Source organism: Macaca fascicularis, chromosome 8 (genome assembly GCF_037993035.2).
Source record: "Macaca fascicularis isolate 582-1 chromosome 8, T2T-MFA8v1.1".
NCBI lineage: Eukaryota > Metazoa > Chordata > Mammalia > Primates > Cercopithecidae > Macaca > Macaca fascicularis.
This window is the reverse complement of record NC_088382.1, coordinates 77,913,301-77,929,489: the sequence shown is the minus strand read 5'-3', so window position 1 is coordinate 77,929,489 and position 16,189 is coordinate 77,913,301. Positions and strand designations below refer to the sequence as shown.

Genomic DNA, 16,189 nt, shown 5'->3' with positions numbered 1-16,189 from the left:
TTCAGCCTCCCAAGCTCCGCCCAGACTGATGCATTTTATGGTAATTCCTTTTTTCTCTTTTACAGGGTTTTTAGTTCTGTATTATTTGTATAAAAAAAAAAAAAAAAAAAAAAAAAAAACCTGTAGATTTTACTTAGCACATACTCAGTATTAAGGGAAATTGCAGAACATCATAGAGGAGTTGGAAGTTTGAATTGTGACATACTGGAAAAGAAATAATTTGTAGGAAGGAGATATAGTACAATATGGTAAAACTATAGGCAATTTATTTTCTTTAAATGTTAGCAGACATTTTCTTTTTAAAAAATGTATTCAAATATCCTAGCTGACTACCTAGATCTCTCATTAAGGTTTGCTTATATTTTCACAACACCATCAAAGGTGAATCTGACCCAAATCCACATCTATAGAAATACATATATTTAAAATTGAAGATCCAGTCAAGTACTAACTAAGCTCTCAAATTTTCTGACAATCCAACCTATCATGTTCCTCATAATGAAGTCAACCATAAGTAGAAATTTTTACAAAATCTTAAATCCCAAAGAATATTTGCTACCCTCAAAATATTTAATGATACAGAGAAGACCCTATTTATATGTGAGAATTACTAGTGCACTGAAAATTATGCAGGAGAAACATCAAGTTCTCATATTTTAATTGAAAGCTATGCTCTTCCATCAATAACATGATTCCCTTTTGGACCCTAAAATCATATGGTTGTGCTAATTGTCCTTGCTAGAAACTGAGGAAAATGTCTCTAGCTGTATAACATGACCCATTTACCAAACTTCGTTCTATGACTACCAGAAGGCCATTTACTCTCATTCCTCTATCCTGTCAAACAAAGTAGGTCTGGCAAACAGAACACTCTAAAGAATAGTGATCATTTTTAACAATGGATTCACTTAATATATGTTTAAACTACATTAATGCTTTTCACCTAAGCAATCAACAGAATATCCATTAAATGCAGACATACACACATTTTGGACAGTGTGTGTGCATATACATACACATACACATATATAAGCATACACACATAATAATTACATATGTTAATTATACAAATTAATTTTATATCTTTGCCTCAAATGTCTTGTGATTTGATCACATATAGGATAAACACGTGAGCTGTATTTAAACATAAAGCCAAGGGTTCAAACTTGTTAGGAAGCACTGTAAATAGAGATCCAAAATGATCCCAGAGGAATTAAATTAAGCTGAAAATAGCATCAGTACCGACATATATTAACAGATATGCCAATGGGAGAACTAAGGTTTTCTATTTCTGAAAGGTTCATGTGTTTCCTTATTTCTACGAGGGAAACTCCTGACTTCTGGGTAATCTTTGGCTCCTGAGTGCTTGCCTGGCTCTGACTCTGTCTTGGATTGACCATAAGCTCCTGTTGCTCTCTTGCACTTGATGGTTTGCCTGAAATGAACTACTGTTCCTTCCTGATTTCTAGCTTCTGTGTACTTCCGGAGTCAACAAGTTCTGCGTCCCTGCTCCAGCATCTGCCTTGGTTTTTCCTAGTCCTGATTAATCACACCATTCCCACAATTCAGAAGGATCCAGGCCAGTGATTCATCAGCGGAACATCTTGGAAGAGCAATACAAATTTTGCGGTGGATCTTTTCAGAATCCCCACTCTCCCAATTAGGAACTGACCAAAATGTCCCCAGGTGTGAGTTTACAATGATCGAGCCTTGAAGGTAGTTCTAAGTTGTGAGTTAAATATGAATATGCAGTGCCTAACACATAAGAAACACATAACAAAAACAGAATTTCCATATTATCTTGGAATATTTTTTTCTGGAAACTTCCACAAAATTTTAAAATTACATAAAATCACCAAATACCCTAAAGCCTTTCTGTAGTGAAAGCCAATGGAAAAAAAAACAAAAACAACCTTGAGAGCTCTGGAGCTCTTACAAATATATGTGAAAAGAGAGATACATGTTAGATGGATTGCTATGTGGGAAAGAATATATTATTTTAGAGGGAAATAATCCAAATTATATTTTAAATACAATAGGTTCTTATAGTAAAGGAATCTAATAATTAATATAAATGATTTTCTGAGGACAGGAGTATGAATGGATTCAAAATGTGGCAGAGATGACCCTTTGCCCCTCAGTATTTATTCCTATGTCATTATTTCAGTGTAGAACTCCCTAAGTTTCAGTTAGGCACAAGGCTGTCCAGCCAGTCAGCATATCTCCCAGTCTCCCTTACAGCTGGATTAGCCAAGTTACAAAGATCTGGCCGTGGGGATGAGAATGAAGGTGATGTGTGTCATTTCTGGGTTACATCCTTAAAGGGAGTGCTTGCCCTCCACTTTTTCTCCCACCCTCTGGTCCCTTGGGGCTGGGATGTGAAAAGTGTAGTGGTAAGTCAGCTTCAACCATAGGGAAAAGGACGACACCCTACTGTACTGCTTCCCCCACCTTCTCTAACCCATTGGAAACACCTAGAGAATTTACATAAATACTGAGGCCTGGCTCTCACCCCCACACACTCAGATTTAATTGGTCCTAGGGGCTGGTAGAGCAGTGAGATAAAAGAAACAGCGGTCTCTGAATGACCTGATGCAGCTGAGCTGCTAACCCCACTGGAACACTGCTGGGGTATATTTAATTTAAAAATTAAATAACCAGAGTTCTAAGAGAGGATGCAAAAAAGGCCATGTTGATTACATATGGCTTTCCTAGCCACAAACAATCCTTCTGCATGTTCAAACAATTGTTATTTGGTCTCAGTTAAAGCAGCTGAACAAATATCCTTACAAATAAACACAAAATTCTGGCCTTCAGGAAAAAAAGAATATGTTAAGTACAGGTAAGAAAAAATACTATTCTTTTTCTAAAGGAAAAACTAAAGTATAGCTATTGAAAACAAAAAAGTGAAGTTTTAGCATAATCCGAGGAAATTATGGCTGAACTAGAGATTTATTAAAGAAAAAACAAAAAATAAACTAAAAATATTAAGACAAAGACAGAAAAAAGATATTAAAGTTGGCCAATTCATTAATGATTTGCATAAGTCAATGAGGCCTTGGTATCAAAATGTGATGATTTTTAGGACAGAGTTAAAGAAATATTGATTTCTCTTATAGGCCCATTTTTGACAGGACATAGGTTAGACTGCTTTAAAACATGGTCTTAATAAGAAAGAATAAAGATATAGTCTCCTTGTATTTTGTTGCTTTGTCACCTTGAACATGTAACTTCCATTTCATGGTCTAAAATGGCTGCCCCGTCACCTGCCATCACATCCTCATACCAGCCAGAGAGAAGAGAGAAAGGAGAAAAGACAATGCATACTCTTCACAATAAGGGCACACTGCAGAAGTTACCCAGGCCACTTCTGCTCACCCCACTACCCAGAACCTTTACAAAGGTTTACACACTTATCTGCATGGGAGGCTGGGAAATGTAGTCTTAAGCTGGACCTAAAACTTTTATCACTATAGAAGAAAAGAACACTGGGTACTGGGGACACTTAGAAGTCTCTGCCAGAGGTTTCATTATAAAGCGGTACAAGAAAATGAGATAAAGTTGTTTCTAGAATATTCAAAATACATTTTGTAAATATATAAAATACATAAAATTGGCCAGGCCTGGTAGTTCACACCTGTAATCCCAGCACTTTGAGAGGCCGAGACAGGTGGATCACCTAAGGTTAGGAGTTCGAGAGCAGCCTGACCAACATGGTGAAACCCCGTCTCAATTAAAAATACAAAAAATTATCCAGGCATGGTGGCAGGTGCCTGTAATCCCAGATATTTGGGAGGCTGAGGCATGAGAATCACTTGAACCCGGGAGGCGGAGGTTGCAGTGAGCCGAGATCATGCCACTGCACTCCAGCCTGGGCAACAGAGCAAGACTCTATCTCAAAAAAATAAATAAATAATAAAATATGTAAATACAAATATATTTACATAGAAAGCCAAATATGACATAGCTATACTGTATAGAAAATGAAAGATCCTTTCATCTACATACCTCTGGGAAAATAATGAATTCTTAAAATAATCTTGGAGCATGTGGGTGCGGGACTAACATTTAGGTCAATTAATAGAGTATAATAATGCCTTTCCACAGATCTTCTCCTAGTACTACTGATACAAATAAGGCTTTGGAATGGGAGATGTTATTTCTGGAATCCTAAGATTTCTTTCTTCGAGGCAACAGTCTCAAATAAGAAAAGGCTAGAACTCCTAGGAAGCACGAAAGCAAGGCCAAGTTGAGGTATTACAAGGCACCAAGGGAAAACATCAGCATTTCTTGCACAATTTCTGAAAATGTGTCACCATCTATAAAGCCTCTCCTACTGGCAAGAAGACAACTTAAATAGATAATTAAAATAACAAAAGTGGCAAAGCAAAATCAACCATAGATATCAATCCATATTTGACTCTCTCTGAGAGAAAAAGTTTTCAAATGAATAAAAATGTTTATCCATCTATATTCTATATTGTGATATTTTTGCTGTAAAACCAGAGAATATTTTTATATCGGTATTCTAAATTTAATCAGATGGAGTCATTTCTTAAGTACTATACAATTTAACCCTTTCAAATGAAGGGGTTGCCTTTTAATGGAAAATATGCATTTCACATTAATGACAAAACACAACGTCCTTGGCTAAGATATCTTCGAGCAAAATAGATCCCTTTTTGTACACTATGCTCTGTTATATGTAAGGCTATACAACAAATTTATTCAATAAATCAAAGTCTGAAATCACCTATACTAAGTAGAAGTGCTTAAAAATCATAACTTCAAATTAACATATCATTTTTCTTAAAATTTCAATCATTGAACTCTTGGACGAAATGCAATAGTTTATGAAAATAAGGGAAATATTTAAGCAGTTATTATTAGATGTATCATCATGTGAATAGTTATGTTCAATACCATGGAAAAAGTGACCCAGCCACACTTTTAATCAATGAAACATTTACTACAGAACGCTTTTCCTGAATCTTTGATTGTTTGAGGCAACTACAATGTTGTAAATCAAAGATGACTTTAATATAGCTAATACAATTTTAATAAATTGTAAATTCTGCAACTTACAATTATAATGTAAATCATTGATTTTAACATAGCTAATAATATAACTAATAAATTCACATTTGAAAAATTTTAATAAATTTAATAATGCTTTTAATGAAGAAGAACAAAAATCCATCTCATGAAAAGTAAATATAAAATGTTTAAAGAAATAATGCAAACTAAAACAATTATTTTTAGGTCAAACTAATAGTGCTGAAAACACAGACATAATGATTTTGTTTGGTATGAAAATATAATGCCAGGTATATACTAAAAGAATACTTAAGAAAACACTGTTTAAAACAAGTGCTGAAGAAACTATAATCACACTAAAATGTCAGATAAATCATTGTTTCTTTTTTTTACATGGCTAATGACTGATATGTGCATTAAATGTAAAGTAGAAGTTTTATACAATTTGCACCATGGTTTAAAAAATGTTTGTCATTATTTCTGAGATTTGAACCTATTCATACTAGATGTAATAAACCAGAAGTGCTTACATCTCTACTTGAGCTTCTAAATTTATATGTTGTGTTTAAGAAAATCACATTTAAAAGAATAATTGAACAAAGCCTATCACACATCCACCCTCAGATGTCCAAGCTCAATTCCCTTTTCTATTTCTGAAAGTGTGTGTCCAGATCGTTACTGTTCTCTTCAGGGCACTGCCCTCTCAGCAAGAACAAACAACAAAACAAGAACAAAACAAAACAGAACATCAGACAGAAAACCAGAGTTCAACTTCATAGAGGAAGAACGGCCATCGGGTAGCAACCTCCATACTTGCCTCTCCCCTAAAGTGCTAAAGTGGCCCTTGTCCTTACTCATAAGTTCCTTCTGGAGGAAAGCTATCCCTCCCTGGTGGCTTCCAGAACACTCCCTCTCCTGCATTCCCTAGGCCCCGCTGGCGTTCTCAGGACCTTCTTCTATTAAACTTGCCCTTATGCCTCCAGGCTTGGAAAAGACAGGGTGACTGACAGACCAGGCTGGTGACTCTCAAGCTGGTCTGAGCACGTGCCAAACTCAGTCTGTGGATAGACAAGACAGAGGAGAGGGAGATAAGCTTGGAGTTTAGGGAGGGAAAAAAAAAAACACTTCCGGCTAGGAACGGTGGTTCACGCCTGTAATCATAGCACTTTGGGAGGCCGAGGCTGGGGGGACTGCCGTAGCTCAGGAGTTTGAGACCAGCCTGGACAACACGGTGAGACCCCGTCTCTACTAAAGTAGAAAAAGTTAGCAGGGCATGGTGGCATGCGCCTGTAGTGCCAGCTTCTCAGGAGGCTAAGGCAGGAGAATCGATTGAACCCGGAAGAGGGAGGTTGCAGTGAGCCGAGATCGCACCACTGTGCTCCAGCCTGGGCGATAGAGCGACACCATAAATAAATAAACAAACAAACAAACAAACACTTCCTACCTATCAGGACTTTACCTACAGAAGCTGATTTGAATTTCAGGCCAGCCCTGTGAGATATTATCAAATGTGTTTTCCAAATACGAAACTGAGACATACAGAAGCTGTGTTGTTTGACCAGAGTGTGAGAGTTTGTAAGTTTCAGTGTGAGGATTTTAGACCAGCTCATCAGATTCTGTGCCATGCAGTTCACCTCACTGTCCCAGTGTGGGAGGGAGAGCCTCTGGTATGTGTTCACAAGGGGCCACAGAGACCACCCCAGGCAGTTCCACAAGCTGTACACTGGAGAAGCAGCAGAATTTTTAAAATACACAAGTGACAGCTTGCCTATTCTTAGTGCCTGCAAAGATATTTTACTACAGGTATGTTACAGGGCAAGATGGCTCAGAAAATTTTGCCTTGTCTTGTCTCCCAGTGCCATGGGGGTGCTTGCTATGCTTCCCACAAAGGTGCCATTTGCCTTCTGCCACTCTCTGTTGTCGCTGCTTTAGTTCCCTTCTTATTGTCTCTGTCCCCTTGGCTAGAATCATATGCCTTACCCATCCCTAGACAAAATCATCCCCTTCTCTCCTTGCAGTTACCACCAAACTCCTTGAATAGTTTATCCACCATCCTTCACATCCTCAGCTTCCACTCATGTCTCAACTGGTTCTGACAGTCTGGCTTCTGCTCACACGCTCTACTGAAGCTAAAACCCCAATGACATTCTAACCGCCAGATCCAGCGACCTCTTCAGTCTTCACACACCCCACTTCCCTCAAGTTCTGCCACTTTACAGAGACCTTTCTTCTGAAAACTAGATCCTTCTTTGGCTTTCAAAGTATCGCTCTCTCCTAGTTCTTTGTTTCAGCCTGTGACAGCTCCAAGTCAACTGCACACTCTACTCTTCCTCTATCCTTTAAATATTGACTCTCCAACATCCTACCTTTTGTTTGTGTATTTTCTTCCTCTAATTGGTCTTCTTGTGTCATCTTACTCACCTGATGGTTTCAAAATACACGATTAGTTAATTTTTGGATCTCTCACTTTTGGCCCAAATTATTTCTCAAGTTCTACATTCTTATCTTCAAAAATCATAGTAGTATTTGTGGCTCAGTTCAACATGTCCAAAAGCACATTCATTTTCCTTCTCCTCCTAGTGCTGTTCTGTGCCCTGCATTCCAATTCTCAGTTAATGACACTACCCATCTAGTCTTCAAAGCTAGAGACCTAGCCCCACCCTATGTTCTTCATTCTACTTAAACCTCCACTTCTGAGAGGAGTATACAAAATACTAAAGCTTCTACCCAAAAAAATCCCTCATAGTTGGGCATTTGATTTTTTGTGGTTTGGTTTGGGTTTTTTTGTTGTTATTGTTCTTTTATGTTTTCCAAGGCTTCTACCCCAGATCAGACTTTCCACATTTCTTACCTGGACTAATGCAATGACAGGCTCTTAATGGGTAACTAGACTTCAATCTTTGTTCCTCAAGCTCGTAAACAGAATTCTCTTGCTAAGAAACAAATCTAATCACAATAGCTACTAGTTTTATATTAAAGTCATTGGCATTATAATAGGGTATAATTATAAGACTGTTTCAGACCCTGAAATGCCAGGCTCTGCCACACTGAGGTCACACTGTGCATGCTGTACTTTGGGGATGGATAATTCTCCCAGTATGACACATTCTTCCACATCCTTTAGAAGCCAGCTCTATCATCATCTCTTCCCAAAACCTCCCTTGTCTCCTTGACTGAAAGAATCTCTATTGCTTCCATGTGACTTTGCTTATGGCTTTAGTGTCGCAGCTCCCATACAGTATTGTGATGATCCAGCACCTAACAGAAGCTGCGTTCATCTGCACAGGCTGCCATAACAAAATACCACAGATTGATGGCTTAAGCAGAAATTTATTTTCTCACAACTCTGAAAGCTTAGAAGTCTAAGATCAAGGTGTCAGTAGGTTTGGTTTCTCCTGAAGCTTCCCTCCTTAGCTTGTGGAGGGCTATCTTTTCCCCATGTCCTCCCAAGGCCTTTCCTCTGTACACCCCAGAATCTCTCTGTGTGTCCAAATCTCCTCTTCTTTGAAGGACACTAGTCAAATTGGATTAGGGTCTACCCTATGACCTCATTTTAACCTGATCACCTCTTTAAAGGCCCTATCTACAAAAACAGTCCTATTCTTAAGTACTGGGGATTAGGACTTCAACATATGACTCCTGGGGAGGGACACAATTCAGTCCATAACATAAACCTTAAGCATAATGTGCTGATCAATCATCTTTGTCTGGAGGAGTCAGGTCATGACTTAAAGAGTTTGATTTCAGATGCATTCAAACTCTGCTTTGTTTGCTTTTGCTTTGTTTGCCTGTTTGTCTGTTTTCTTGAGCACCTGCTATTTACAAAGCACTGTCTTTAGGCCAAGAAAAGCATACATAGGAAGTAAATGCAAATCCCCTTTTCTCTGGGAATTTGCCATTTAGACAAATGTTTTTTCTAACTGCTTTTACGAAATCTCAAATCTGAGAAAGGTGGAGCCATGCACAGAGAAGCTAGGGTGGCACGCCTGAAGCCATAAAATCTAGCTCTCCAGCAGCCCTTGCAAGGGCCTCTGGAGCTCCAGGGAGCACAATTTGAAAGAGCTAAGAGACACGCATATATTAAGCTGAATAAGAGAGTGAGGATGCAACCGTTTAAACTCCAACTGTGGTTGTTGTTACCTGGAATATAAAGTTTTCTCACTGTCTTAAAATCAACTAATGAGCATTTATAAGAATATCATTAAAAAGACTACACTAACAGAAGGAAAACAAGGAAGGAGGAAACGAAGAGAATTGGGGACATACAGAAAAGGTAGAGAAGGAATATAACAGAAACAAAAATTATATCTAATGATAACCATAGGCATGGCTCTTTATAACAACTGTAACATCAGCAAAATAACAGTAACTACTTATAGGACCCTCTCCTGAGCCAGATGGGCCAAGCCCAATGCATATATCATATCATTCTTACAATACCCCTGAGAACTGCTATTCTCCATTTTACAAATGAAGAAAAAGCGGTATGAAAAATTAGGAATGTGTTTAAAATCACAAAGCAAATTAGAGATGGGACTCAAATGCTAAGGTATCCAAGGTCAAAGCCTGGACAGGCAACACATTTGAAAATATTCGGTTTATGACAAGACACATAGCTTGAAGTCATTGTTTTAATATGCCCACAGTGTGGACTAGCCATGCATTCTGGTTTGCCAGGAACAATCCCAGTTTCCATCTGTTTCCCAGTGTAATTACTAATAGCACTCCCTTTCACTCTCAGAAGTGTCCCAGTTTAGACAGTAAATTATATGGTCATCCTGCCTCAATGCCACTGACCCACAATGTAACTGGCCTATACAATTTTCCAGGCCCAGTGCAAAATAAAAATGTGAGGTCTCTTGTTCAAAAAGCAGGGGGCTGTTGGGGAATGCTATTAAAGGTACTGAAATATAACACTTTTTTCTTTCATGTGTCTGCTCTGCTCATGTCCATTGTCCCATCAGACTTCATTTGCAAAACACAAGGTCAAAGATAAAATTGGCAAGAATTTCAAGACGGCAATAGTAGAGCATTAAAACAAGCTGGGCATCCTTCTCAGCTCAGAACCGTGGGCCACTGCACAGGATGTGCATCGATGAAGCCAGCCCTGGGTCTTCCTTTTCTCTGTCCACTCACATGAGTCTGTCATCTCGGCAGGCTCTGTCACAGGTTGGCAAACAGGAAACAGGTTGTAACTGACTATTGTCCAGACTTTGGATGTTAAATACTGGATGTTAGGTTCATATAATCATTTATTTAGAAGAAATATTTTTAACAAAGCAAAAAATTTCATTTCCCAAGCAAAACAAGAACATAAATTCAAGCAAATTAGATCACTCTCTAACATTTTATCTGTGACCTAAAAATAACCTATCCATGATCTCAAACAAAAATTTAAAATATATGAAACAATAGTGCATGCAAAGTCTTTAATACCTCAATACCTGATTTAAATCATGTTTCTGTTTTAAAGGCAGGTACTACATGTTTAATTTGAAATTTTTTGCTGCATAAATCCATATGTGCCTGAGCAAAACTGAAAATTCTACTGTCTATTTAGACCAAATGGAAGAAAACAGGAAATCAAAATGTTCAGGATAATTGAGGCACTATCCTTAAAAATGGAGTGGGAGGAGAGAGGGTGGGTCAACTCACTGATTCATGCATGCACTCAACAAGCATGTATTGAGTACCTACAATGTCACAAGCACTGCACACAATTACGGAAAGCACAGGCAGACAAGGTGGTATGTCCCTGTCCTCAAGGAGGTCTAACAGAATGAGACCAAAGTAAACAAAAATCAATGACTTTGGGTACTATGGAAGAAGGAAATGCAGGGTAAAGTGGATATAAGCAAGGAGCACCTGGGAAGAAGGGGCTAACTGAGCCCTGAAAGGAATCCACAAGGTACAAAAGGAAGGCCCCAGGAAGAACAAAGGCTGTGCTGAGGAAGCACAGCCCACCATGGAAAGAGTAGCCAGGTGAAGGCACAGAGCTTTGTTCAAACAGCAGTGTGTGCCTGGGGGCAACTACAGAGAAGATGCAGAGAGACAAATACCATGGCATAGAGAAGAAAGGCAATGCTCACGGGCTGTCTTGGGGATGGCAGTGGGGTAAGATGCTCTTTCCTTAAAGGCCAAAGTGTGGGAATTGAGGCGAGAGAGGGCTCAGAAATAGGAAAGATTTTAGAAAAGCTTTTCCCTCTAGCCATATGATTTCTTTTTTTTTTTTTTTTCTTGAGACAGAGTCTTGCTCTGTCGCCCAGGCTGGAGTGCCATGGTACGATCTCGGCTCACTGCAACCTCCACCTCCCGGGTTCAAGCGATTCTCCTGCCTCAGCCTCTTGAGTAACTAGAATTAAATATGTTCACCACCACGCCCAGCTAATTTTTTGTATTTTTAGTAGAGATGGGGTTTCACCACATTGGCCAGGCTGGTCTCGAACTCCTGATCTCAGGTGACCCACCCACCTCGGTCCCCAAAAGTGCTGGGACATATGATCTTTTTATAAAGGTAATAATACCATTTTGTTTGCTTATTTATAGGGTGGTTAAGTCAAAATACATTCTTAGTAGAACTAAAAATATGTTTTTTAACCTCTTCTTCCTACTAAAGATTAGTCATCCTTCATCCATGTTAATGGCTTAAAGCAATAATAGAAATGATTAATGACTAATCTAACAAATATTTAATTTGACTTAGGAGTAAACTATCAATTTTTGGCAACAAATTTACCACTCGACTTATTTAATACTATGGCTAACTTTTAAAACTAACTTCTATTGTTTGTTTCCATCTCTGATCATTCCCTTAGGACTGGTTCCTAGAAGAGGAATTACCAGGCCAAAGGGTTTGAATAGCTTAAAAGCTCTTGGTACACATTAGCGTAGTCTAATATCAAAACCAGAGTGACTACATCAACTTCAGGTAACCAAGAAAACTCTATGGAGTGTAAATGTTGCTATAAATAACACCCTAAAAAGAAAATCTAATAATATATTATAAATAGATCTTAGGCTTTGTAAGCCAGAGTAAACTTTTATTTAGGATGACATTCAGACTAATTAGTGCATTTGTGCGTATAAACATAAACAGGCACAAATGATGCACAAAGAAAACAAAAGTGGAAGAGCCCATAGATTCTGAAAGAGATAAGAAGAAACCATGAAATGATGTTCTCCTTATAGAACGGGAAAATTTATTTTATACTTTCCATACTTTCTTGCCTAACTCTATATACTAATAGTAAGTTTTCTGTTGTAATGATCAGGTTTAAGATTAGAAGAAAAACTGATATTTTAAATAAAGATCAACAAATTAAGTTTTTAATATAATTAGATTAACTGTCTATTTCTGCAAAGTATTCTGCACAGTACTTTGTACACAGATCTTCAGAAAAGAGTAATTATGTAAGAAGTGACTCAGATTCTTCAAAAGACAAAGAACTTTGTTACCAAAAAAGTTTCATGAAAGCCAAATTTAAAGCTATTAAAAATCAAATCTTAAAAACATCCATTTTTGACAATCTTCGTTACAAGGAAGTATATAATAATTCTATAAATCTCCAGTTACCAGGATATTCTCAAATACTTGTACATTTGCAGAGAATGTGGCCCCTAGAAGTCAAGTATATTAATTTTGAGAAGTCAACCATAACCCAATCTGTACATTTTACATCACTTGAGACATTGTTCTTTCCTTCTTGCCACAGCCAAGAAGTGAATTTTATCTATCATGATTATAAGCAGAAAGTTGACAGATTTCAGAACACTAAGCAGGAAGTCTGGCACCTGAAATATTTTCCTTCAGACCAAGGGGGCATGGAATTGGTTGTTGGAAGAAGAATTTGGATGAGATCACAAAAACTAAAGCTCCCGGTTCTTTGAATGATGCTCTCCCAGGAATCTGGGTGGAAAGAAGCCAAGGCTCAAATTCTTTGTCTTTTCAGCAGTGAATAGGAAAAATTCAACTTTTGAGTGTTATCTCAGCAGTTACTTTCACTCAGTTTTGCCCCTTCGGCCCTAAAATGAATGAAACGTTTTCAAAGCAGATGGCAGTGAGTCAAGCAGAAACGTGGAAAGTAAGTACATCCCCAGTTCCACGAAGTCCTGAAGCTTGATTACAGCACTCCCATGGGCCATGTAAACAGGGGACCAGAAACTGAGCAGAAGACAGATTTAAGCCAGTGGGGAGGAGACTATAGGACTAGGACGGGGTGAGCGCCACATGTGGCTTTAATATCCAACAGCTGCTAGAGATCATCACCCCGCTGCTCTCCCTGTACCCCCACACCAGAATCCTCTGTTTCAAAGACCATAACTAAAGCGGCCACTGCCATGTTATCTGAGTAACGAACTCAACCTCGAGCACATTCAAGGACATTTTTTAACTTAGTGTACCTGAATGTAGCCGACTGGATCTTTAATCACTAAACCAAAGCTTTAAAACAAAGTCTCCAGGAAAGAACAAGAAGGAAAATCAATTACACAGTGCACTTGAGCAGACTGGGGAGGAGGGTAAAAGAAAAGTGAGGGAAGATGGGGCAGCCGGGATTCCCTGGACAGGAGCTCTCTTCTCTAGAGCTAACTTTTCAGACCTGGAGCTCTCCAAGGCCCCCGCAACTCAGTGAGTCTCGGGGCACCAACAAATCCCCGCGAGGGTCACCGCCCCCGCGAACGCAGCGTCCACACGCCGATTCCCGCGCTTGCGATGCCCCGACCGGTCCCTGGTCCCCGCACAGACAATGCCGCGCGCGCTTCCCGCAGCCACTCCGGGACCCGCGCCCCGCGCCGCCCCGAGGTCCCCCAGCGTCTGCCGGGGACACTTACCGACACCAGGAACTCCAGTGTGCCCACATAGTCCCGCTCGGTCTTCTGGAGCTCGCTGAGCACGCACACGCGCAGGCGAAGCTGCTTCTCCAGGTCCTTGGCGCTCTCGGCGCGGCCGTCCCCGCGGCTGTCCTCGCTCATGGTCGGCGGCGGTGCGCGGCGCTGCCCGCCGTGCTGAGCGCTGACCCGCGCGCCCGCTGCTGCCCGGCCCCCGGCGGCGAGAATGGAAAGTTGCCGCCTCCGCCAACTCCGAGGAGGGACAGACGACTTTACATGCTGGGGAGAGGCTGGGCGCAGGGAGAGGAGGGGATCGAGCTGGAATCCCGGCGCGGGGGGCGCGGGGCTCGGCAGAGAAAATTCCTGGGAGTGGGGGCTCCGGCCAGGCCCTGCGCGCCCGGTCCCGCTGCTCTGGCCTCACACGGCCGAGACTGGAGGGGAAGCGACTTCGGCAGCCACAGCAGTGACTTGGACATTAATCAAAAGCTTTGTATCCATGTGACTCCGACCCTTTACCCTTCGCCAAATCTCAGGAAAAAGGAAACACAACCCTGGGGAAGTGCTGCGTGCTGGCTAATCACACGGGCGCGCACACACACACACACACACACACACACACACAGCAGCAGCAGCAGCACTTGAGATGGAACTCACAGGAGGTTCCCAGTCCCAGGGACACACACTCCAAGGCGCAACTCGAGGGTTACTCCTGAGACTCCACTATTATTTAACTTTAATGTGTTTTGTACGAATCCTGAAAGCAAAGAAACAAGTCCCCACGGTTACATAACTGGATGGGAACAAAAACAACCACGGTATTGACCCTCCCGTCTTTGAAAAGAAACACATTGATTTTTGGTTTCATTCAAGCACAAAACAGGTTTGCTTTTAAAACCCTCCAACTGAGAATAGTTCACAGGGCAGACACCCTCCAGTCTGAGCTTGGAAAGTCAATTAGCATAATAAGTGAAGACACTATGGGAAAATGACAGCCTCTGCCCATGCAATAAACCCCAGATAAAATAAGCGTCACCCTTGTACTGTGCCGTTTTCTATGTCTATAACTTTTTTCAACATCAACATAGTATGTAAATTCATTGAGAGGCGAGGGTATTTGTGCCAGGTTTGTTTCTAAGAGCTGCTGTGATTTAAGACGGTGTCACTAATTGAAAAGATAAAGCTGTTGTTGGATGCTCATCAGAAGATAGAAAGCTAGGTAGATAATGGAAATAATCTTAGGTTTTGAAGATAGACACACAGAACATGCTTGATCTTAAAGTTAAAGTTTATTGCCTTTTCTCACTTGGAAACTAAGCCTTTAAATGTATTTCCAATATATTTAACAGACAAAACAATTTATATATATTTTTGAATTGGTATTATCCACCTATAATTTCCACAGATCAACTTAAAACAATCTAAAACTAATGGCATTTAAATAAACTGAAGAGTGAATAGTGTCTATGCAAGAAAGTGGTATGTTAATTTGTTGCAGTCACCGAAAGCATTAGCAAAACTCTAAAACATAAAGATGCTTTTCACTATATTTACATTAAAATAATTACCTATTGGTTTTCCAGGTGATGTCTTTCCAGAGCATGGTGTGACCATTCCCCTCTGTAACCACGCAAAGAAGGATCGTACTTTCTTTGTATATTAAAGATAAAATTTTCGAATGAGGTACACAAAGCTGGTGGATAAGATGTGATTTTCCTTTCTTTTACAAATGACTATTTAGAGGTAGCCAAGAGCAAAGGGCAAACAACCTAGATGGCTTCACACCCTATGACAGAAGAACAAAGGGCAAAGCACATTAAAGAGCAGACCTCACAGCACCTAGTAAACAATAAACAAAAGAAGCAGAAGACATAGGAAGCACACAACCAGAAATGAATGGGAAACGCAAGCATGACTGAACCTTCTCCCCATGTACTACAGGCAGCATTTCTTCCTTCCCAGGTCTGCACCTTTCCCTAGGGAAGAAAGCAAGTAAATAAAGCAACTTTCTATCAGTTGTTCTCCTAGATAAAATAGAATCTCTTGTACTAATTGTCCCCAGTAAAGAACTGCTTATACAATTTCCTTCTATCAAAAAATTAGTCTATGGACAGCCCGTTAGGGCCGCAGGCTCATCTCTGAAAGCAGAACACTTGAGTTTGAATCATTAATGGGATTTTGCCCGTCCAAATCATTTACCTCAATTCCACGAACATGCACTGAGGATCTCTACGATCATTGCATAGTGGGAAGGCCCAAGAGCCACAGAGACCCTGATCTGCAGACACATATTTCTCAAGGTGGCTCACAGACCATTGAATTACAATCA

At 40.0% G+C, this 16,189-nt stretch overlaps 1 protein-coding gene across 4 annotated transcripts in view; it reads right to left on the bottom strand.

Annotated features, from left to right (window-relative positions):
• PREX2 (phosphatidylinositol-3,4,5-trisphosphate dependent Rac exchange factor 2) overlaps window positions 1-14,296 on the bottom strand; it is a 283,235-nt gene extending 268,939 nt beyond the window's left edge. For all 4 annotated transcript variants that reach the window (XM_005563489.5, XM_045398356.3, XM_065519321.2 and 1 more), the window contains exon 1: window positions 13,867-14,296. In XM_005563489.5, coding sequence (XP_005563546.1) covers window positions 13,867-14,007 — 141 coding nt within the window. In that variant the 5' untranslated portion in view covers window positions 14,008-14,296. The remainder of the gene's footprint in view (window positions 1-13,866) is intronic.
• Between the last annotated feature and the right edge of the window lie 1,893 nt (window positions 14,297-16,189).